Consider the following 25,925-nt stretch of genomic DNA (forward strand, 5'->3'; position numbering starts at 1 on the left):
CTTTACTTTAATAGAAATAAGTGAATTGAAGAATCTGTACTGTATGGGAGGCCACTTCATAACAAAATGCATGTGCACATGCTTTAAAGCAAGCATGTCAAACTCACTACCATTGGTGGGCCGCTTCGACTGCCATACGTGCGTGTGCGGGCCGCACTGTAACAAATACTATTATACTATTATACAAAGTTACTGTAGCTTTCTTTCCAATACTGAAAACTTTAAAAAATTTAACACTTAAAGTTTAAAGAAAAGCAATTTATTTCCATGCAATCTCTGTACAACAGCGTACAATTAGAGTCTTAGCCTCTTAGCTAAGTCCTTATATTATTATATTACAACCCCAAATCAGAAAAAGTTGGAAAATGTGAATAAAAAAAGAAAAAAGCAAGTTATAAATTCTCCTCAAATTTTATTTCATTGCAGACAGTATGAACACAAAATAATTCATGTTTTTTTTTTGTCAACATCAGGGGTGTGGAAATCCAACGCCTGACTCGTCCGACACGGGTAAACTGACCGTCGGACAAGCGTGTTTTTCTGTTTCAGTTGTCGGCGGACAAGTGCAATTTTCTGGAGAAAAAAAGAATTTGAATGTGCTGTGCAGGGCACATTTTTACCACTACTTTCAAATTTTAAACAGTTGGGTACGTAATTCGTATGGAAACAGTCTACTTAGGTATGTTCTTCATGTCTCAAATTGGTATTCAATATTGTTTACAAAATGACAGCTGATTTTTCAAAGGGGAATCACTCTTGTGGTCTTACATAAGTATTTTACCCTACTATTTACACTCTTGGAGATGCGGTCATTTTTTTCATGCCGACATTACGATGTAATTTGATTTTTCATTATAATCGATAACTTTTATATATTATTGATAAAATTCATTTTTTCTACATAAAATGCGGTCATTTCACCTACAATGCAATTGTTTTCTCCACATAAAGCTTGTTAGGCAGTTAATCTTTCCTGAAATTTGCAATTTCGCGTAGGTTGTGATATATTGAGGAGTTAAGTGAAGACAAAAAAAAATGTAAATGTCGAGATTAAAGTCGACATTTCCACTTTATACTCGTAGTTTATCAGTAGAATGTCACAAACTAAATTTCATCTTAAAATGAATGTTTCATTTACTAGATTTTCTCTAACCCCGTCATAAATTAATATAGCACATTAAATACTTTATATTAAGTGTTCCCCGACCCAGCTGTTAATCTCTGCGCGCTTCTAAAACTGACTTCCTCTTGCACTGAGGAAGCGCCGGCAGCAATTGCCGCACATTGACTTCATGATATTCCTGCTCAATGAACATTCAGAATACTAAGATAAATACTTGATATCTTTTTCACGATGAAATGCATTAAAGCATGTATTAGACATGGGTGGCGGGGGGCACGGTGGCGTGATTGTAGTGCTGCTCCCTTGCATTAAGGGGTCCTCAGGTCTATGTTCAGTGTAGAGAAGTTTATGGCAGGTGTGATGAGGCTCCAAAAAACTGGATATTTGAATGGGTATCGCACAGGTTTAACTGAAATATTGTGTAAATGTTGGGTTCGTGATCTTGAGGTCGGAGACACGAACGCAGAATTCAATGGATGTTTTTCTGAGCAGGCTTTCTTTATTGCATGTTTGCTGTGTCTATCTTACGTACTAAACAGCCAGTTCCTATCCTTTGCCTTTCTCCATATAACCAAACACCACACGATAAACGTCTTTGTGAAATTAAAACTTGTTACAAACCTAGACCTCAGAGTTTTCAGAACTTTAAAAAAAAAAATCGTTATACATGTTTAATTGTGCCATCCATTCAGAGGTCTAAGCTTATAACTAGTTTTAATTTCACAAAGGCGTTTATCGTGTGGTGATTGGTTATGTGCAGAAAGAAGAAGGATAGGAACTGGGGGTTTAGTACGTCAGATAGAGACATGAGTCTAAAAGTAAGAAAAAAGTTGGTTCAATTGAAAAAGCGTTTTCTAAAGCTGAACGCTCGGAGGTTGAGCGTTATGCTAGGCTGTTCAATGTTGCTTCTTTAGAAGAGTTTGACCCATGACCAGCTGTGGAATTCTGGCTGTCACCTGGCAACAGGCACATCACTCATAAAAAACCTAAAAAGTCGTCAGCATCCACTTCTGCAGGACCATCAGTCTAGGAACCATGCAGTTCAGCTCAACCAGAAATGAACAGCATTCAGCCCATGCTGTCTGAGATGGTAAAGATTCTTGGGGGAAAAGATGTTGCAAGACAAAAGATGAACAACATGGCAGAAAATGAATCAGGACAGTGTTCTGTTATGTAACTGTAATATATGAAAAAAGAACTAGTGTAGCTATAATGAAGGCATTGTTTATTAGCCAGTTAAAATAAGGGAATCTTTTATATAATGTTCTAGAGCAAGGTGGCAAAATACTACTCCCTGAAAGAACTTTTTTCAGTTTTAAAATGGAAGGCAGTTTTGGTATCAATAAAAGAGATCAGAAAAAATAAACTATTTTTCACTTTTGTTATTTGTTTATGGGCAAGTGAATTTAACTGGCGGACAAGTGGATTTTATAAGTTTACTTGTCCGTGGACAAGTAGAAATAAATTTGATTTCCACACCACTGAACATCATTTGATTTGTAAATAAATATCCATTCTTGCCATTCAGGCTTGCAACACATTTCAAAAAAAGTTGGGACAGTACAGCATTTACCACTTTGTACAGTTCCCCTGTCTTTTAACAACACTTAAAAGACGTTTAGGCATTGAAGAAATCAAGTGACTAAGTGTTGCAGGTTTTAGTTTGTCCTATTCTTCCTGCAAACAACGTTTTAGGTGCACAACAGTACGGGGTCTTCATTGACGCATTTTTCATTTCAAAATGCACCAGACATTCTCTATAGGAGACAAATCAGGGCTGCAGGCAAGCCAGTCAAGCATCCGCACCCTCTTCTTACGTAGCCATGCCTTTGTTATGCGCGCAGTATGTGGTTTGGCATTGTCTTGCTGAAATAAGCATGGGCGTCCCTGGAAAAGACGTCGTCTTGAAGGCAGCATTTGTTCCTCCAAAACTGAGATATACTTCTCAGCTTTAATGGTGCCATCGCAGAAGTGCAAGTTACCTTTGCCGAAGGCACTGACACAACCCCATACCATGACAGACCCTGGCTTTTGGACTTGTATCTGGTAACAGTCTGGATGGTCCTTTACCTCTTTGGTCGGCAGCACACGCCGTCCATTTCTTCCAAAGAAGATGTGAAAAACCGATTCGTCTGACCATAATACACGTTTCCACTGCACAATGGACCATCCCAGATACCTCCGAGCCCAGAGAAGTCGACGGCGCTTCTGGACACTATTTATGTAGGGCTTCCTTTTGGCACAGTACAGTTTTAGCTGGCATTTCCTAATGTAACTACGTACTGTAGTGCTTGAGAGTGACATCCTGAAGTAGTCCTGAGCCCACGCAGTTATATCATTCATTGATGAATGACGGTTTTTAATGCAGTGCTGTCTGAGGGCTCGGAGATCACGGCCATTCAGTTTAAGCTTGCGTCCTTAGCCTTTGCGCACGGTAATTTCTCCAGATTCCCTGATTCTTTTCACTATGTTATGCACTGTAGAGGGAGAAATGCCCAAATCTCTTCCTATCTGTCTTTGAGATACGTTTTTCTTCATCATTTCAAAGATTTTTGCCCGCACTTGGTGGCAAACTGGCGATCCTCTGACCATCTTTGCTCCTAAAGGAGTAGGCCTTTCCTCAATGCTGCTTTTGTACCGAATCATGATTGCAATCAACTGTTAACATCACCAGTTTCAAATCACGTCATTGTTTAATTATTATGCCTCATTACTACCCCTGAATTGCCCCCATCCCAACTTTTTTTGGAATGTGTTGCAAGCCTGAATGGCAAGAATGGATGTTTATTTACAAATCAAATGATGTTGACTAAAAAAACATGAATTATTTTGTGTTCATACTGTCTGCATAATAATAAAAGTTAAGTGAAATTTGTAAATTACTGCTTTATTTTTTTATTCACATTTTCCACACTGTCCCAACTTTTTCTGATTTGGGGTTGTATATTCATGGCTTATATAGGAGTCTTACAGCGTGAGATTTATTTCTTTTGTCGTGACACTTGGCATCTCTTGTTAGTAACCAGTTTGTCAATATCAGACTGGAAATCTTGTGCAGCTGCAACTTTTATGAGGGATGAAAGGTACTCGATAGTAAGTCTTGAGTGATGTGAGGTTTTGGTAGCTTTCATTAACGAAAACAATTGCTCACAAAGGTAAGTGCTTCGAAACATAGACAGTACTCTCGATGCCAACTTATGGATCTACACATACGAGGGTGGCAGGTAAGCATACAAGCCTGGCACACCAACTTCGTTGTATTTTGCCACCAGAATAGAATCTGACTGCAGTTCAATCAATTCCATTTGGATATTCTCAGGCGCATTCTCAACGTTTTAAGAGTATGGTGACGTAAACAGCACTAAGTCCTGTTCGTGTGAACTGAAATCGCGAAAACGCTCACTGAATTCATTGCTCAGTAATACATGTTGGAAAACAAATCCTCCAAAAATAAAATTTTACTTTACTAAGTTTACTTCAAAGTTAATATTGTAAAATAAGCCGATATGCAAAAAGCCCCTTGACCTACACTAATAATACAAACTCAAAATCACAAAAATCTGTTAACAAACAACTCCCCAACTTCTCGCGTCCACTTCAGATCTTCAGCTATAGTCTGCACTAACTGTTCGTTACAATACTAGCACAAAATTACATAAAACTATAGCAAAAAAACGTGAAAATATGCGAGCTATTACTACTCGTGATGGTCAGTTCTGCCCAGTGGCCAGTCTCAGCAGCCCAGCCAGTAGTGTAGCCCAGTGGTCCGCAATCTTTTTGACACCAAGGACTGCTTTACTAGAAGCAAATTTTTCCAGGGACGGGTGGGTTGTTGGAGGTTTGAGTTTGTGGGGTAAATATGAGAGGGTTCGCAGGGCAGTTTTATACACAATTTACATTACATTTCTATTATTATTAAGTTATAATATAGTAATAGAAATTATACAGCTTACCATAATGCAGAATCAGTGAGAGCCCTGAGCTTGTTTTCCTGCAACCAGACGAACCTATCTGGGGAGGATGGAAGACAGTGACATGCGAAGTGTGTTGCTTATGTTCAGTCTACTCCGTAATCTCGTTTTGGTTGCTATCACGGCAGAAAACGTGCATCACAAAGACAGGATGTTGGAAATGGAAGCAGCTTCAATAGCTTCTTTCGCGTTAGTTTAATCTTCTCCTATCTACAAGTTATACTGACGAGAATTTTTCTCAGCATTTCCTTGCGATAATACACTTTCAGGGAGCGAATGATGCCCAAATCCAATGACTAAAGCACTGCCATGCAATTGGGTGGGAGGAATTCAACGCGAACATTATCTAAATGCAGAAGCACATTTGGTCAGCACAGTTATCCTTTTCTTCTTTTTCTTCTTCTTCATATTGTAAGGTTTCTGAACTCTTTTGGGATCTGGGATCCCCCCACCCAATGGGAACAACATGCTGAAGTGCATGCCGAAGCGCTATTGCCACATGTGAGATTGTTTGTCCAGGTCCCAAGAGAGTTTAAAAACCTCATATTTTCTTGAATAAATGCCACATTAATAGGAATGTTTCTTAAACAATCATCACTGCAACCACATAAAAACGGCTTTTTTGGGGATCTTCAAATGCAGCAGTTCACATACGTTTGAAACCCGAGATTTTTCTTTTTTTTTTTTGCATATAGCAAGTATGCCGTTTCTACAGAAGGGTAACAATGAGTTAAATTCCAATGGATGTTTTTCAAATGTTGATGAGCAATAAGGAAAAGGTATCACTTAAAACCACACAAAACAAAAACAGCAAAAAAACAGTACGAGGAATGTTCGAAGAAAGAACATTTTTTACAATGTTTCTGTTTGGGGATCGTTGTGCAAATGTCCACAACTGAGCTGTTACCACAGAACTAACTGTTCTGTGGATGATTCATTCAAGCATTTCACAGTCACTTTGTTGTAATGAAAGTATCTGCTGCTGAATATACTCCGTAGTAACGAGATTTCTGTGGACTTGTGTTATATGGGGAAACTGTCAGAAACATAAAAATACTTTGTTGTAATACTGTACTTTCTCACCGCGCTCTCTCCTCTCTCTGCGGCGGGGCCTAGCATTCTGAAAAGTGTCCTCAGTGAAGGGGGCAGCCTTTTTGCTGTAGCCCTTCATTGAGTGAGTCTCCGTTGCTGGCAGTTCTCTCGCGGCTTGGTAGTGTGCCGAGACCACAGCCTAGCACTTCAGTTGCGACTTCATGGCTGCAACTATACTAGCAGATGACATTTCCGGTACCGTAATGCCATGGGAAAATGTGCTTTTGTCAGAAGACAGAAGTAAGAAAAGTCAATATGTAATGCCGAAGATGCAGAATGATTCAATCAAAAACGATAGTAATCATTTTGAACAAGTTTAGTGCTAAATAGGATCTGTCATGCGGACCGCACAGATTTCTGTTGCAGGCCGCATGTGGCCCGGGGGCCACGTGTTTGACATGCCTGCTTTAAAGTAACTTAACACTTTTCAATAGAACACCATACCTATGTGAGGAAAATAAATTTGAAGAACATGCAAATTCTAGAAATATAGTACTCCTGATGATAATTTAACATTTTTTGTTTAATCCATTCTTCTAAATATAGCTGTAACACATTTAATAAGTATTACTTGTATTTAAAAATAACATGACTGAGATATAATTATTATTAGATAAAATACAACTATTATATCACTTTAAAAATGTCTACCACTATTGATCATCTTTCTATCAATTATTTGAAGCAGATATAAAAGAGTACCAAATGATCTCTTAGAGAACTAGCTTTTATATGTGTTTCATACATAGACTTTTCAGACTCTCCCTATTTAAGTATAGGAAATTTCATAAATGCCTCAGGTTAACTGATCTTATTTATTTACTTGTTTTTAATTCTGTTTGCCTGAAGACAATTTCAACATCATACTAGCTGATTCCACTAATAACATTCATGTTATCATTGACAAATAAATAACCTTGACTTATTACATTTAAACACTTACAAAAACTTTTTTTCTCCAGTTTCAAAATACTGTGAAATTAAGTCTTTTTAATAATGAATAACTAAAAAAGCATCTAAAAACTAAAAAAGACAGACACCTAGAAAAGAGGGTCACATAATACTATTTTCATTGACCATGCCCAGGGTATCCCTTACCATCAAAGGGCTTACCGAGATGCACAGAGTGCAGCCAAGAATGCACACTATGGAAGAATATCAGAGAGTGGCTGTGATAATCCAAAAGTTTTCTTTGCTGCGGTTAATAAAGTACATCAACCAGCATCTGGCCCAATCACTTCTTCCACTGAAGACTGTGAAAATTCCTTCAGTTATTTCTGTCATAAAGTTATAAACCTAAATAATTCAACTAATACGAGTTAACCCTCTTTTTGAATTTTCCTCGTTTTCCCTCTCCATCCACCTCATTTTCCAAAAATTCAAAAGTTTCATCTAAATGTATTAATGACCTGGGCCCTTATTATAATGCCATGCACAGAAGCCACACTAAAGCATGGTGTATTGACAAAACTGGAAATGTGCATATGCACAAAAACATTCAGATGCATAAAACTGTGCATAAGCAAAGTTCCACGCACTTCCCCTTTATAAAACCCAATCAACGTGAAGTTTAACGCACATGCACACTCCTACAGCCCCACCCTGACTCCTCTCAGAACTACTTGAATACTATTTGAATATGCAAATCAATATAAATATCCTCTGTGGACTTTAATCTCAAAATTTCCACTTTAATCTTGTAGTTATATTGTCATTAAAGTATGTCACAAAGTTCATTTTAAAATCGATGTTTAATTTACTAGAGTTTCTCAAACCTCATCATAACTAAAGTAGCACGTTAAATGCTTCAGTGTTCCCCAACCCAGTCGTTAATCGCGCCATCCTTCTTAAACAGGCCTTCTCTTACGCCGACAGTAGCGCACAGGCAGTGATCACTACACAGAATATGTTACATTCATGATATTACAGCTCTCTGAACATTTTAGAATACTAAGATGTACTGTATAATTCATCTCATCATAAAAATGATATCAAGTAAAGCATGTATTAAACATGTGGAAGCACAAGTCCAGGGAATCTTCCTGCCTTTCTTCTCTATGTTCTTGTCTGTCCACTGAGGTCCAATGATTCTGCCAATCTTGTTGTGCCCCAAACTAGCCTGCGCTCTATGGGTGACAGAGCCCTCAGAGATATTGCACCCATTATTAATTTAGGTAAAGCATCCTAAAGATCAGCCGACTCAATTCATTCTTTTGAAGCACAAATAAAAACATGTTTGTTCAGGAAGGCATTTACAATAACTTAGCCTGTCATTCTGACCCTTTCTTTTAGTTTACCTTCTCTGTCAAGACCCTTAAGATGATCTGCATTTGTATCACAAATGATGTTATTTGTTCAGGGCTTTCTTGCTGTATTTTACATATTTTATCATTTTATTCTGGTTTATTGTCTCTCATTCTAATTTAAACCTTTGTGCTTGCAGTAGTTATCTTTAATCAACGTTTATATGTGGACATTATTTGTTTCCAATGTTCTATATGCTCCATTATTCAGCACTTTGAGCATGAGAAAGATGCTATATAAATATAATGTATTATTACTATGAATATTATTAGTCATGTGAAAAACTAAGTTTAACTGCTTTCCATTCGACTGTTTTACATAGTAATAGGATCATTTTTGTCACATGTGCAGAGTACAATGAAATTTTTATTTGCAGGAACATGTCAACATGCAGCATGCCTCCACTCTCTAGGACAACAGCAAGTAACTTAGTTTTATAGGACTGATAATGGAATAGAATGAACACAATTATTTATTCAACAAAAAAATAAGCCAACATACAGAAGACACATGTGAAAAACTAGTTACATCCCTGAATCCACAGTAATTCCAAAGAGAGAGGATACTTGATTAGTACATGATCAGATGATATGCCACTTCTATATAAAAGAAGAGCCTTTGGCATTTTGCTTTTCCCTCAGTTTTGTGATAAGATAATGCTATGAAAAAGCTATAAGACGAAATCTAGAAAGCCTTGTACAAAATGAAAGAATAAAAAGATATTTGCATACAAATTGGATAACACATTTGAAAACTTGTTAAAAATTTATCCAGGGCAAGTTATTTAATTTAAACAATAAAACACATTTTGTCATTTGCAAATGACTTAAAATTGTAAAGTATATTTAACTAATCTACGGTAAAGTTGTGAGGCATAAAATTAATGACTAAAATTTGTTATTTGCTTTATGGAAAGAGACCCAATAGGATTCACAGAAGTATATTAGTTCCTGAATTAGTAACAGTTTTCCTCAAGCAGTAACTTTAGTGACCAACTAAAAAAATGCAATAATTAAAAAATGCAAATGGCATAATCTGCATTTTATTGTATACCTAAAAAATCAGATAAAATTCAAAATCATTTTAAGATCAACCATCTTGTGAAGCTATAACTTATTGGACAGTTGAGTTATCAGACTGGCTGGTCTTGTTGTGATACTTCTTCCAAGTATGACTGGCTACATGGCCACAGCTGGTATTTACTTACTTTTACAATGTAATTCTGAGCTAAGTACACTTAGAAACTAATGAGCCTTCACATTAAATCATCCATAAAGTTTTCAATTGCTAATTTTTGCAAAAGTCTCCTCTAATTGCCCAATTACTTTGGAGTTTATTTTATAAACTGTGACAAAAACATGGATGCATGCATTTTTTAAATTTACTTTGTCAAAAAATGAAAACAAATAGTCTAAGCTGTGCTCAAATGTATACTTTACTTGTGAAAATACTAGGCAAACATAATTAAGTTATTTTAATAAAATATTTTGGAGAGGAAGAATGGTGCATTTTTCAAGAGTGCAATCTTATACACCAAGAATTCTAAATTCAAATCCTATTCCCAGTTAAATTGTGTGAGGAGCCTACACATTCTCCCAGTATCTGTTTGGGTTATTTCTGATAGGAAGTTGGGGTTTTCTCTCACATCCATAAAGCTGTGCATGTTAGGTTGAGTGTCTATCGTCATTTGCATACAAATGTGTGCCTGTCTGTGAGCAGCCTGTCTGTGAGTAAGCCCTGTGATGGACTGACATCCATCCAAGGTTGGTTGTTGCTATATGCCTAATGCTGCCTGCACAAGCTCCAGTACTTCTCAACTCAGAATCAGATTACGCATTTTTGTGAATGTTATAACATTTTACAACTTTATATTACAACTTTATATTTAAAACTATGTATATTTAAATTATATTAAGTTTATACTGCATTAACAGTATATACTAACAATAATAATTAAAAAACAAAAGGTTAATTAAAATCAGTGAATCATAAAGCAATATCATTAATTACACAATTGTATTTGCAGTTGCATCGAGTTACAGTAGTTTTTTGTCTTAAAATATTAAGTGAATTTAATTTGCATCAGAAATGGAGTTATCTCCTCTTTGCACCATTAAAAAAAAAAGTTTTTTTTTTTAAACTAAAGTAAGAAATGTTGATACTGTAACAGAAAAGCTAATGCATTTGATGTATATACCTTTAAATTTCTGCTACTTACCACAACGGATGAATAATTCAAAACAAACAGAAACTATACACTGCAATTGAGGGTTGAAAAGGAAAGAATACAAAGTCAATCGAGCTATCTTGTCATTAGTAAATTTTCGCCTGAACTGAACTTGTAGTTTAATCATGTGACCAGCTCAATGCCATATTAGTGATACAGCATGAGTTCTTGCCCGTTTATAGGGTTAGTCCACTGGTTAAGGCTACTTTTACCTAAACTGTTCTACTTACTATTACTATATCCATAATAAAGCAGCAGATCCAAGTGAGAATTACAGTTACTGCCTCACAGACTCAAGAAACTGGGACTGAATATGAGCTTAGTCACAGTCTATGAGGAGCTTTAATATTCTCTAGTATATCCCGAAAACATTCAGTTTAGGTTCAATGGTAGGCAGGAAGTTTCCAAATTTGAGGTTAGACGGGCATATTTTTATGTGTTCTGAAATGGAATGGATCTTATCCAGGACTTATTTCTCATTTATACCCAATGCTATTAATATAGGTTCTAACTGCCTACAATAGGACAGTGGGCGGTAACGGCTTTGGTAAACTCACTGATGGATAATAGTCACAACTGAACAGAAAAATATAATATTAAGTGCCTTTAAAAAAAGCTGTTTTTGTGTTAAAAATGAAGAACACTTAAACATTAAAACCTATGTTAAAATATTATATGTGCCACACTGTCCTAGTTAATGTTATGTACAAAAGAAAATGTCTTATTAATGTAAAATTTTATTTACATAATAACAAAGACTTATTTCAATACTAAAATATGACTGTCAAAACATGCATAAGTTAAAATAATTTTGCTTTGGAATGAAAATACCAAAACAGAACAAATAAATAAATAACAGACCTGGTAACTGAGCAAATCAGACTAAGTAGACTTTAATGTCTCCATCTACTGGCATTTTTTGGAATAACACATTAATAAGTGATGGGTACACAAATGTTATGTTTAAAAAAAAAAGCTTTCAAAAATATCAGCCAGGTTTAAAAAGCAATAGGAGAAAGTTTTGCTACAATATTTAAAGTACATTTTCTAATGGCTACAAAAATGAATATAAATAGATGATGAAGAAGCAAAACTAATGATTTAATCAATATACATACAATACCATAGTAATGTGTTTGTTATTTATTTATTTTAAACAGGGCTTTTACACCTTATAAGACAAGAAAAAAAAAGACTGTAAAAAGTTTTCATAAAGAAACAGGTATCATTCCAAAATAATAATAAACAACCAAAAATACTAGTACAGTATTTGTGTCTGTGAACTGTACTAAATTTGCAGCTAATCACCATTAATCTCATTTCAGTAGGAGTACAGTTAGATATATAAATTAATCAATTTATCCCATCTGAACGCAAACACAGTACATATCAGGAAAAGATCAAATCAGGTTATTGTTTATGCAACAACTTGATGTTTTAATGTTAAAAGTTGGAAAATTATCTTTTCAAACAAGTGTGACTACAAAGATAATAAAAAACATGCAGCATTTTTATTTCTTGTAAACATCTTTGTTTTGTCCAATCAAACTGACAAAATATAGAATGTTATCAGTCTGACAACAATTGGTGTGTTGGCACCAAATCATCTCATTAATCTTCATTTGTCGACTCATATCCTTCCATTCTAATGTAAATCAGTCATTTCATGATGAGGCATTTTTTGGCCCCTGGATAGGAAGACAGCCTGCAGCTCCAGGGTGCCAATCCAGTCCCTAGTGCAACCTTCAATTCAATGGTTTGTGTTTAACATCACAGCTGTGTTTGACATTCAAATTGGGCCCAGTGGGGGTACCAGAAAGGGGGAGAGGAAAATAATCTGATTTCTCAGCTGCTGGGATCACTTCCTGTGCTAAAACAATCCAAAAGATCCCTGGGGTTTTAACACTGCTTTCGAGGGAAGTCTACACTTGTTAATAGGGTTTAAAGTACTGTTGGAAAGGAAGTGATTCCACAAACAAGGCTGTGCTGTATGAATTCTCCAAGGTAACACAAGCAGAATGTTTTCACGCTGGTATGCTACAATTTCAATCTCACTCAGATTCATAGGCACCCGATGAATACATACAGTCAGACAGATGTGGAAACTCTATACTGAAAAAAATATGCCAATAACGTGCTTACATATACACCTATATGCATTTTCTTTCATGCCAAATTATAAAGAATATATGTTTAAAGTGGTAATGTTTCAAAATGTTACTTATTGCAACTAGAATACGTTTTCCAAAACTTGACCATGAAATTATGTATGCAAAATATTGAGGACATTTTCATTTAATTATATTTTTCTTGCACTTATTCTGATGAGAGAGAGCAGGCTAACTTTAAACAAACACAGAAAATGATACTGTACAGTATGTCATGCAAATAAAAGCACACAATTTATAATACAACTGCTGTTATGTAGCACAAAAAACACCCAAAACCCTATATCAATTTTAAAAAAAAAGTGAGTCACACTTAGGAATTTGCAGTGCAGCAGTACTGAAAAACCCTATTTTTAAAATGGTAAGGCACTAATATTTAATTAATTTCAATACTGAAAGTAAATGGTACTTTTCAAGAACTTTGTAGTCAATCAGAGCTCCAATTGAGACAATCTGCTGTTTAATTTTAACATACATAATAAATCTAGCTCAAATCACCAAGGTGCCCAAGCTACAATTCTACAAAAAAAATCTCTCTATATATAGCTGGAAATCGATAATAAATAACTAATTAATCTCATAAATGTATGTTGGAAGTATGACTGGTAAGGGGAGAGAGTTAGAAGATATGATGGAGAGAAGGAAGGTTGATATATTGTGCGTGCAAGAGACTAAATGGAAGGGAAGTAAGGGCCAGGTGGATCAGAGGTGGATTCAGATTGTTCTATCATGGTGTGGATGGGAGGAGAAATGGCGTATGGGTTATTCTGAAGGAACAGTATGTCAAAAGTGTTTTGGAAATGAAAAGAGTGTCAGACAGAGTAATGACTATGAAGCTGGAATTTGGAGGTGGGATGATGAATGTTGTTGGTGCATATGGCCCACAAGTTAGGTATGCGATGGAGGAGCAAAAAGATTTCAAGAGTGAGTTGGATGAAGTGATGGACAGTGTACCCAAGGAACAGAAAGTGGTGATTGGAGCGGATTTCAATGGGCTTGTTGGTGAAGGGAACAGAAGAGGCGAGGAGGTGATGGGTAGGTATGTTGTCAAGGAGAGGAATGAAGAAAGTCAGATGATAGTGGATTTTTCCAAAAGGATGGACAGAGCTGTGGTGAATACATATTTTAAGAAGAGTGAGGAACATAAGGTTATGTACAAGAGTGGAGGAAGATGCACACAGATAGATTACATCCTATGCAGAAGAGTCAATCTGAAGGAGACTGAAGACTGCAAAGTGGTGGCAGGGGAAAGTGTGGTTAGGCAGCATAGGATAGTGGTCTGTAGGATGACGTTCGAGATCAAGAAGAGGAAGAGAGTGAGGGCAGAGCCAAGGATCAAATTGTGGAATTTAAAAAAGGAAGACTGCAAGGTTGAGTTCAGGGAGACGGTGAGACAGGCACTGGGTGGTAGTAAAGAGTTACCAGACAGGTGGGTAACTACAGCAAATGTAGTAAGGGTGACAGCAAGAAGAGTGCTTGGCGTGACATCTGGACAGAGGAAGAAGGAAAAGAAAACCTGGTGGTGGACTGGAGAAGTATAGGAGAGCATGCAGAGGAAGAAGATGGCAAAGAAGAAGTGGGATAGTCAGAAAGATGCAGAAAGTAGACAAGAGTACAAGGAGATAAGGTGCAAGGTGAAGAGAGAGGTGGAGAAGGCTAAAGAAAAGGCGTATAATGAGTTGTATGAAAGTTTGGACACTAAGGAGGGAGAAAAGGACCTGTACCGATTGGCTAGACAAAGGGACTGAGCTGGGAAAGATGTGCAGCAGGTTAGGGTGATAAAGGATAAAGATGGAAATATACTCACAAGTGAGGAGGGTGTGTTGAGGAGATGGAAAGAGTACTTTGAGAGGCTGATGAATGAAGACAATGAGAGAGAGGAGAGGTTGGATGATATGGAGATAGTGAATCAGGAAGTGCAACGGATTAGCAAGGAGGAAGTAAGGACAGCTATGAAGAGGATGAAAAATGGAAAGGCCGCTGGTCCAGATGACATACCTGTGGAAGCATGGAGGTGTTTAGGAGAGACGGCAGTGGAGTTTTTAACCAGATTATTTAATGGAATCTTGGAAACTGAGAGGATGCCAGAGGAGTGGAGAAGTGTACTGTTGCCAATATTTAAGAATAAGGGGGTTATGCAGAACTGTTGTAACTACAGGGGGACAAAATTGATGAGCAACAGCATGAAGTTATGGGAAAGAGTAGTGAAAGCTAGGTTAAGAAGGGAGGTGATGATTAGTTAGCAGCAGTATGGTGTCATGCCAAGAAAGAGCACAAAAGATGCAGTGTTTGGCACTAAGGAATTGCATTGTGTCTTTGTGGACCAGAGAAAGCATATGATAACTCGAGAGGAGTTGTGGTATTGTTTGAGGAATTCGGGTGTGGCAGAGAAATATGTAAAAATTGTACATGTTATGTACGAGGGAAGTGTGACAGTGGTGAGATCTGTGGTAGGAGTGACGGATGCATTCAACTTGGAGGTGGGATTACATAAGGGATCAGCTCTGAGCCCTTTCTTATTTGCAATGGTGAGGATGAAGGGAGTAGAGCTGGCGATGGTGGATGTGTTTAAATACTTGGGATCAACCACACAGAGTAATAGGGAATGTGGAAGAGAGGTGAAAAAGAGAGTGTAGGCAGGGTGGAACGGTTTGAGAAGAGTGTAGTAATTTACGACAGACAGATATCAGCAAGAGTGAAAGAGAAGATCTACAGGACCAGCTTTGTTATATGGGTTGAAGACAAAGGCACTGACCAGAAAGCAGGAGGCAGAGCTTGCAGAGTTAAAAATGCTAAGATTTGCATTGGGTGTCACAAGGATGGACAGGATTGGAAATTACTACATTAGAGGGTAGGCTCAGGTTGGACAGTTGGGAGACAAAGTCAGAGAGGCGAGATTGCGTTGGTTTGGACATGTGCAAAGGAGAGATGCTGGGTATATTGGGAAAAGGATGTTAAAGATAGAGGTGGCAGGCAAGAGGAAAAGAGGAAGGTGTAAGAGAAGATTAATAAAAGATTTATAGATGTGCAGCAGGTTAGGGTGATAAAGGATAAAGATGGAAATATACTCACAAGTGAGGAGGGTGTGTTGAGGAGATGGAAAGAGTACTTTGAGAGGCTGATGAATGAAGACAATGAGAGAGAGGAGAGGTTGGATGATATGGAGATAGTGAATCAGGAAGTGCAACGGATTAGCAAGGAGGAAGTAAGGACAGCTATGAAGAGGATGAAAAATGGAAAGGCCGCTGGTCCAGATGACATACCTGTGGAAGCATGGAGGTGTTTAGGAGAGACGGCAGTGGAGTTTTTAACCAGATTATTTAATGGAATCTTGGAAACTGAGAGGATGCCAGAGGAGTGGAGAAGTGTACTGTTGCCAATATTTAAGAATAAGGGGGTTATGCAGAACTGTTGTAACTACAGGGGGACAAAATTGATGAGCAACAGCATGAAGTTATGGGAAAGAGTAGTGAAAGCTAGGTTAAGAAGGGAGGTGATGATTAGTTAGCAGCAGTATGGTGTCATGCCAAGAAAGAGCACAAAAGATGCAGTGTTTGGCACTAAGGAATTGCATTGTGTCTTTGTGGACCAGAGAAAGCATATGATAACTCGAGAGGAGTTGTGGTATTGTTTGAGGAATTCGGGTGTGGCAGAGAAATATGTAAAAATTGTACATGTTATGTACGAGGGAAGTGTGACAGTGGTGAGATCTGTGGTAGGAGTGACGGATGCATTCAACTTGGAGGTGGGATTACATAAGGGATCAGCTCTGAGCCCTTTCTTATTTGCAATGGTGAGGATGAAGGGAGTAGAGCTGGCGATGGTGGATGTGTTTAAATACTTGGGATCAACCACACAGAGTAATAGGGAATGTGGAAGAGAGGTGAAAAAGAGAGTGTAGGCAGGGTGGAACGGTTTGAGAAGAGTGTAGTAATTTACGACAGACAGATATCAGCAAGAGTGAAAGAGAAGATCTACAGGACCAGCTTTGTTATATGGGTTGAAGACAAAGGCACTGACCAGAAAGCAGGAGGCAGAGCTTGCAGAGTTAAAAATGCTAAGATTTGCATTGGGTGTCACAAGGATGGACAGGATTGGAAATTACTACATTAGAGGGTAGGCTCAGGTTGGACAGTTGGGAGACAAAGTCAGAGAGGCGAGATTGCGTTGGTTTGGACATGTGCAAAGGAGAGATGCTGGGTATATTGGGAAAAGGATGTTAAAGATAGAGGTGGCAGGCAAGAGGAAAAGAGGAAGGTGTAAGAGAAGATTAATAAAAGATTTATAGATGTGGTGAGAGAGGACAATGCAGGTGATGGGTGTGACAGAGCAAGATGTGGAAGGCAGGAAGATATGGAAAAAGATGATCCGCTATGGCAACCCCTAATGGGAGCAGCTGAAAGAAGAAGAAAAAAGTTTTCTAACATTGATGTATTGAAAGTGGATACATACTGGCTCAGATGTATCATGAACAATTACTTCTTATAAATATTGTACTGTACACAGGTAATAAAAATGTACCTTGTGTCGGAGATGGCTGGGGTGGCGACCCGGCCGGCACACCTAGGAAGACCGGAGGAGGGCTTACGCTTTCCCCACAGCATGTGGGGGCGACCACCCAGGTTCCTTTGGGGGCCACGGGTACAGAGTTTAGAAGCTGAACCCTGTAGGGGCCCGTGGTCCCCGCTAGGGGGCGCCCCCGTGACTTTACAGCCCTGGACCTCGGCACTTCCGTCACACCCGGAAGGGCCGGGGGAAGAAGACTGGGGACACCAGGAGTGCTTCCGGGTACGCAGCCGGCACTTCCGCCACACGGAGGCATGTCGGTGGGAGATTGATGGGAAGCACCTGGAGCACATCCAGGTGTGTATAAAAGGGGCCGCCTCCCTTCATATGATGGTGAGAGTCAAGAGTGTAGTGGACGAGGCCTCTGGAGGAGGCAGGAGGCGGCCTGAAAAAGGAAAGAGACATTGTTGTTGGCCAGGACTTTGGGGACCTTTGGGGTTTGTGTGCACTTTGCCTTGAAAATATTGTATAACTAGCAAAATACCTGCGCTTCACAGCGGAGAAGTAGTGTGTTAAAGAAGTAATGAAAAAGAAAAGGAAACATTTTAAAAATAACGTAACATGATTGTCAATTTAATTGTTTTGTCACTGTTATGAGTGTTGCTGTCATCAAGGATTTGATTATCATTATTTCTTTCAATCAGGTTCGTATTTGGAGGATGTGTTGTGTTCAAGTTACATTCCGTGTTTGTCAACTGTTGTAAAGATAACAGGTTTCATTCATTGATTCCTTTCTTACTGCATCAATAAACAGCTCGTCTTCCTCTTTATTTGAGACATTACACACTGCATGCACAGGTTTTTTTTACACTGTCTTCTTTTAGCTGGACATTGACTTTTTCCACCGTGTGATTTGTTTCCGCAGTAGCTGCACTTATGAATATGCTTGTATGCATCACTCGCTTCATATTCTTTTGCTGCCTTCTCAATTGTGTAATGCGTTTTTTGTTCAGCTTTCTTTGCAGCTCTTCCTTGTCCTCTGCGTAGTGCCAGTTCACGTGAGCCGCTCGGAGAACATGCATTGAAGGTTCTCAGCTGTGCTTGTGCTATCTCGTGTGATGTCCACGGCTTTATTTAATGTTAGCTAAGACCCGACACTTAAAAGTTTCTCTCGCAGTTTCGCTGAGTTTGTGCCAAACACCACCCTGACCATCTCATCTTCGTTTGCATAAGCACAGTCCTTCACCCGCGAATATTTAGCGGCAGAGTGTTTCTATTGGATTGCCACTGACGGGCTGCCTTATATGGGCAGGCACTCAATTACGTGGGAGGCGTGACGATTAGGGATGGGACTCCACCTCACACGGCGACCGAGCTGCAGGCTATGGCCGGTATATATGTACATAAGTAGGTTCCAGTTATGACTGTCACACATAGAATTTCGAAATGAAACCTGCCTAACTTTTGTAAGTAAGCTGTAAGGAATGAGCCTGCCAAATTTCAGCCTTCTACCTACACGGGAAGTTGGAGAATTAGTGATGAGTGAGTCAGTCAGTGAGGGCTTTGCCTTTTATTAGTATAGATAATTAAGCATTATAATGCTTTCTCCTCTTTGTCCTATTGCTCTGTGTTGTTGCCTGAGGGCATAGGTATAAAAGGTGGATATAAAGGCTAACGGCTGGGGTTTTATACATTTGTTAAGGACTACATAATAAACAGTATTTAACCTGCTGTTAATTTCTATCCTTGCTTTTTTGTGTTTTTTTAATTACTATGTTCTATTTCATGTTTTTACTGTTATTGACAAACCTAACAAAGAATAACAATGTACTGGCTATACAGGGTGGCCCACGAAATAATGGCCTGCCTCCACTGAGACGACTTCCGTCTCGTCTGCCACCTGATAGGCGGCTGCGGTCACGTTGCCTGCCTTATAGAGGAGATCACTTTCAGCATCTTCTGTAAATGTGAGTACTAAATTTGGTTCAAATTCCGTTATAACGAACTCCCAGGGACCTAAAAAATATTTTGTTATAATGAAAATTTCGTTGTAAAGAGATTCTGTATTTGTTACTGTAGTGCTTTCTTTAACTTGTGCCCAGGCGTTTGCAATCATTGCAATAGATTCTTTTGTGTTAATTTTAATCTCCTCCTGCCTACAAGTTATGCTTAAGAGAATTTTTCTTAGCATTTCCTTGTGATAATACACTTTCCTGAAACACGATTGCAGCTTCTGTGGAAGATTGTCCGTCCGTTGCCGGTGCAGGGCAAAAACAGGCTCATACCGCTGCAGTGAAGTGACACAGAAGCAAATCATAAAAGATCGGGGTTGCGCTATAAATCCCTGTCTTGCACCCCAAAACATGAGGCTGAATCTCAGTACTTTAGGAAAACCAATTTTATTCAGCTTGAAACAGAAACGGCACACTTATTTATTGTTGCGTGATCTGGCACTCTGCTATACACAGACACAGCAGTCAGGCTGCATCACCCATCAATATCTTTTCTGTTTGATTTGGCGGAGAGACGCAGCATAGCTGATAAACAGATAAACAGTCTTCCATAGATGTGGAGGTCGGACTTCAAAATGCTCTTCAGTGTGTTGTCCAGTTAGGGGAGGTCCCAAGAGAGTTTACAAACCTCACATTTAACTAGAATGAGTGCCGCATTAATAGGAATGTTTCTTGAACGAGCATCACTGAACCACATAAAAACTGCTTTTTTGACGTCTCAATCTCAAATAATTAAGTACCTTGAGTCACTGGCAATTTTTTCCAGGCTCTATACCTGATGTTTCTACAGGTTTTCATTTTAGCCACATTCTGAAGAGATATTTCTTTGAACAGAATTCTTTGGTTTATCTCATGTTTCCCCTTTTCGGCTTGTCAGTGGTTATAAAAATATTCATTATAGCTCACAGTCAGGGCAATGTTCTGTTTCATGTGAGTTTTATAATTCACTAGCAAAATACCTGCGCTTCGCAGCGGCGAAGTACTGCCTTAAAATTTTATTAAGAAGAAAATAAACTGAGGGAAAATATACCAATAATTATTTGTTAAGGATCTCTTTGTATACCACTTTGTGAGTTCAGCCCTCCGGTTGTAATATGACCAAGCTGTGCACTGACCTTATACTTGAGCATGCAACGTACAGTTGGCCATGTGAACAGTAATCTTGTTTCAGATCTCACAGCTTGGATTGCTGTTGTCATAATCGGTTTGAGTTTCATGGTTTGTTTCAATTATGACAGTATTTGTAGGACTTATGTTGAAGAGACATTCGGCATCTGTCAAGCGTTGCAAGTATACAACCAGTTTCATCAATAACTTCACATCCAGCTTTTGAGAGTTTAAACATTCATAAACATCAAAGTGTCCACTACTGAAATCGTCACCTGTCAATCTGTTGTCGAAAAGTGTAAAATATTTAGCCATTTCAGTACACTTGAAAGCGACAACCGAACAATTCAGCGGCAGCCATCAACTCACATGCAGATGCATAGGTGAAGGGCTTAAGCATTTCACTCTTATAGTGCTCCTGTGTAGTATAATTATCTCCTGTACCGTCATCAGTCCACACCTTGAACCTGTCCCAGTCATTCAATACATAAGACACAATGTTCCTCCAGATATCAAGAGTGAGCCTGATATGGCCGTGCAATATGTAACAAAGAGAATGGAAAAGGTAGGTGCGTCTCCGGGCATGGAAACCACTCGGTAAGTGACAGTTCTTTGATCGATGGTGATCACCTCGATAGACATGGTAATGGGGGTATGGTTGGAATGATAAAGGAAATGAGTACCTGAACAATGTAAAGTAAGTCTAAAATACCTACACAATAACTATAATCATAATAAATGAACAATAAAACATCAGAGAAGCCGTGGATTAAATAAAAAGGCTGTAGTTATCAGCAGGGAGACGTGAATCCCATGGCGAAGCAAGGAAGGGAATGTAGAGACTGGAGCGACGGATGGCCTTATATACGCAGGCAGCTAACAACGTGGGAGGCGTTGGGATGGGGACCCAACGCCGCCTCACCGATGACCGAGCTGCAGGCTATGGGCGTATATATGCGTAAGTAGGATTCAGTTAGAGTTGGGAACCCGCGTACCAAATTTCTTGAAGATGGGCCCATAAGTAACAAAGACCGTTGAAAAGTTCAATATGGCAGCTGACAGTCGCGTCATACCACCGAAATAAGTATGTACATTGGTTTCGGTTAGTGCAGGGAAGCCGTCTACCAAATGTCATGAAGATGGGGCCATGAATAAGAAAGTTCAACATGGCGGACGTTGTCGACCGTTATGCGTAGAATTTCGAAATGAAACCTGCTTAACTTTTGTAAGTAAGCTGTAAGGAATGAGCCTGCCAAATTTCACCCTTCTACCTACACGTGAAGTTGGAGAATTACTGACATTGGAAACTTCAATATGGCGGCCGACAGTGGCATCATACCACTGAAATAAGTACGCACATCAGTTTTGGTTAGCGCAGTGAAGCCACCTGGTTGGGTTGGGTTGGGTTTGGTGAGTGAGTGAGTAAGGGAGGGAGGGAGGGCTTTGCCTTTTATTAGTATAGATAAACATGTTGTGGGTGACATGAACGTGTCTGCCTGTCTGTGTCCGGGCCAGCTTCCACACTTTGTAACAAATTTTTAAAAAGGTACTAAAGCAGCATTTTGCAAATTTCATTATTGTCACTGCATGAAAATGTGCAGAAAATTGCATTCTCTATAAAGGAGGTCCTATATCTTTAACAACAGCACACTGTCATAGAGTACACATGCAGATTCTCCTCATGCTACGCTGCATCTGTGTAATTATCATTAAATGAAATCAAGCTATCTTGAGCTTTACTACATATTCATCAATTCAGTTTAGAGAAGGAAAGACAACAACAGGTACTGAGGTAGTAAAGCTGATCAAAATTTTAGTATTAATCCAACACTATCTTTTGTTAGAACATATAGAGCATAAACAACAGAAAACACCTTATGACCCCTTGGGGAGTTGAACAGTGTTATAACCAAGAGTACCTCAGTTGTAAACTGTAATACACAAAATCAGCAGCTTGCTACAAGTCTTTGGCATGCAGTACTAGAGAAATAATAAAATTCAGCTTATCCCAAGGTTTGTGATTATTAGGATTAGAACACATATGAAACTTTGCTTATTATTAAAATAAAATTGTAGATCCTGTTTATCATATAATATTGCACACAAAGCAATAAAGCGTCTACCAGCTACAAATGAATCATGTTTTAATAAATATTGAAGTTTCATGCTACATTGTGCACTGCCCACAGGTATGTTTTCATATGTGCCTTCATGCTAATTTTTATAATTGTTAACTTAACTCCATTCAGAAAGAGTGCAGCATCAAAATAAAAAAAACAGGCTATCTGCATTCTAAGGTTAAAGTAATGCACATATCTCAGGCCCTTCTCATACTGCTTTGCTTTTTTAAAGCTGAAGACCACAGACTCAAGCAGTGGATGCCTGAGGACACACCAGTCTTATCTGTCTAGCAAAATCATCAAAATACCTTCACCTATAAGCCAGTTGCCAACTGCACCTGAAAGAGAAAAATACAACAAATGCTAATCACTAGCTGGTTGATCAATATACAGGTCAAATTCCGTTATAACGAACTCCCAGGGACCTAAAAAATATTTTGTTATAATAAAAATTTCGTTGTAATGAGATTCTGTATTTGTTACTGTAGTGCTTTCTTTAACTTGTGCCCAGGCGTTTGCAATCATTTCAATAGATTCTTTTGTGTTAATTTTAATCTCCTCCTGCCTACAAGTTATGCTTAAGAGAATTTTTCTTAGCATTTCCTTGCGATAATACACTTTCCTGAAACACGATTGCAGCTTCTGTGGAAGATTGTCCGTCCGTTGCCGGTGCAGGGCAAAAACAGGCTCATACCGCTGCAGTGAAGTGACACAGAAGCAAATCATAAAAGATCGGGGTTGCGCTATAAATCCCTGTCTTGCACCCCAAAACATGAGGCTGAATCTCAATACTTTAGGAAAACCAATTTTATTCAGCTTGAAACAGAAACGGCATACTTATTTATTGTAGCGTGATCTGGCACTCTGCTATACACAGACACAGCAGTCAGGCTGCATCACCCATCAATATCTTTTCTGTTTGATTTGGCGGAGAGACGCAGCATAGCTGATAAACAGTCTTCCATAGATGTGGAGATCGGACTTCAAAATGCTCTTCAGTGTGTTGTCCAGTTAGGGGAGGTCCCAAGAGAGTTTACACACCTCACATTTAACTAGAATGAGTGCCGCATTAATAGGAATGTTTCTTGAACGAGCATCACTGAACCACATAAAAACTGCTTTTTTGACGTCTTCAAATGCAGCAGTTCACATACGCTTGCAACTCAAGATTTTTTTTCTTTTTTTACTCGGTCTTTCAAGAAAGTTCACAGCGTCGATGGTGAAATTCCGAATTCACTGGCAACGTCTTGTTTTTTTTTTTGTGCTGCAATCGAGAGCTACAAAAATGTAAAGTTATTTTTCTAGTATGAACTGTTATTTTTTCGTGTCTGCTGTTTCTATAGGAGGGTGAGAATGAGTTAAATTCTAATGGATGTTTTTTAAATGTTGACGAGCAATAAGCAAAAGGTATCACTGAAAACCGAAGGAAACAAAAAGGGCAAAAAAAAAAAAAGTATGAGGAAAGTTCGAAAGGAAAAAAATTACAATGTTTCTGTTTGGGGATCATTGTGCACAACTGAGCTGCGGCCACAGAACTAGCTGCTCTGCAGATGATTCATTCAAGCATTTCAAGGTCTTTTGGGCACTTCGTTACAATGAAAGTATCTGCTGAATGTACTTCTTAATAACGAGATTTCTATATACTCGAATATATATGAATAATGTGAATATGGGGAAACAGTTGGGACCATAAAAATACTTTGTTGTAAGAAAATTGCATTATAAAGATATTAGTTATAACATAATTTGACATGTACAAGTAAAAGAAAACAGCTTGTGAGAAATAATATTTATCACAAAATTTTTTGAAGGGAAGGAATACTTTGTTTTTGTAATTAAAAGTCTCAATGCCATGTGTGTCACAAATTCAATACTTCATAATTTACAAGAAGATTGAGCAAAAGATTTGTTACTGAAGTGTTGGGTGGAGGAGTACCAAAGAAGTGTTATATTCTGAACCACTGCTTTTACTTTGTTTCTGAAAGGTCAGAGATATGCATACACAAAGCAAAGAAAATAAAAAGTTTTTTTTGAAAGAAGCTCCGTGAAGAATATCTGAAGCTTCAAAATCTCAGACTGCGAGAATATGAAAAATTACACAATGAAGCTAAAAGAACAGTAAAGTTGGAGTCTAATGCAACTGTCAATCCAAGATAATCAATCAAAAATAAGCACAACCTTATAATAATAACCAGCAGTTAGAAAGTGAAAAGTGCAGTCTTTGTTACAAATCTCTGGCTCCACAAAACAGGGTAGAGTTAAGGCTTCCAAAAAGCCCTGAAAACAGACCTAACCCAGGAAAATGGGAGGCTTAAGTCCTGACTAGGCCTAAAAAAGGAAATAAGCCTATAAGTTCAAAACACAGTCTCACACACTTGAAAAAGTCTCACCAGGGGGAGAATATTGTAACTCCAGATGTAGCAGTTACAAGTGTCACAAGGAATGCTTATAATATTAACTATAACAAACTGCTCAAAAGAACAAAAAAGGAGTTGCTCAAAAGCCAATCCGAAGTAAACAAATCTTAAAATACTGAAACAAAAAATGCAAGAACAACAGCAGGAAGAATCTAAAAACAAAGAATGCAACACAAAATAGCATTTTTTACAAATAAAACTGAACTAAATTGAAAGAGAGGCCCTCGCTTTTCCAGCACTGGGGGCAATCACTTAGCACTAATTCAAGGGGTGGCCCTGCCTCTTGGTGCTCCACCCACAAAACACAAGACACATACTGATATTTAAAAAAAGCAGTACATAAATAATTCTACAGATAACAAAAACAAAATTACTTTAAATATAATGACTAAATGATAACGGAATAGAACAATATTAAAAGACATAATCATAATAAATGATCTAAACTGAAAAGTGAACAAAAAAGACAAGGAAATGGAATATAAACATAAGCCAGGTAAGAAACCCTGGCTAAAACTCAACAGTCCTTACCTTGTCTATCATATCTGGGCGGTTAGTAGCTGCTAAAATTGTGACATCCTGAAGCTGTTCAATTCCATCCATTTCTGTAAGTAGCTGTGCAAGTACACGATCTGCAACATTTCCACTTCCTGAAGAACTAAAATAATTTGAAACAAAAACTATTAAACATAAGAAGGAGAAGAATATTAAATTCAAAAAGATGAGAGGAGATCATATTTTTTTCTTTATCTGATACATACTTCACAAAAAGGTAACATTAATGACTAATTCATTAAAACTGACAAAACTCAATTTTATTTTTGCCACATACTTAAATGAATATTTTTTATTCTTTCATAATTACAACTTTTCTGTGG

General features: G+C 38.1%; 1 protein-coding gene across 2 annotated transcripts in view; it reads right to left on the reverse strand.

Moving 5' to 3' along the window:
* The window catches only part of spata5 (spermatogenesis associated 5), a 389,131-nt gene that overhangs the window by 230,803 nt on the left and 132,403 nt on the right, over positions 1 to 25,925 (reverse strand). For both annotated transcript variants that reach the window (XM_039751220.1, XM_039751221.1), the window contains exon 14: positions 25,579 to 25,705. In XM_039751220.1, coding sequence (XP_039607154.1) covers positions 25,579 to 25,705 — 127 coding nt within the window. The remainder of the gene's footprint in view (positions 1 to 25,578; positions 25,706 to 25,925) is intronic.

The sequence above is a fragment of the Polypterus senegalus genome, chromosome 4 (genome assembly GCF_016835505.1).
Source record: "Polypterus senegalus isolate Bchr_013 chromosome 4, ASM1683550v1, whole genome shotgun sequence".
Taxonomy (NCBI): Eukaryota; Metazoa; Chordata; class Cladistia; order Polypteriformes; family Polypteridae; genus Polypterus; species Polypterus senegalus.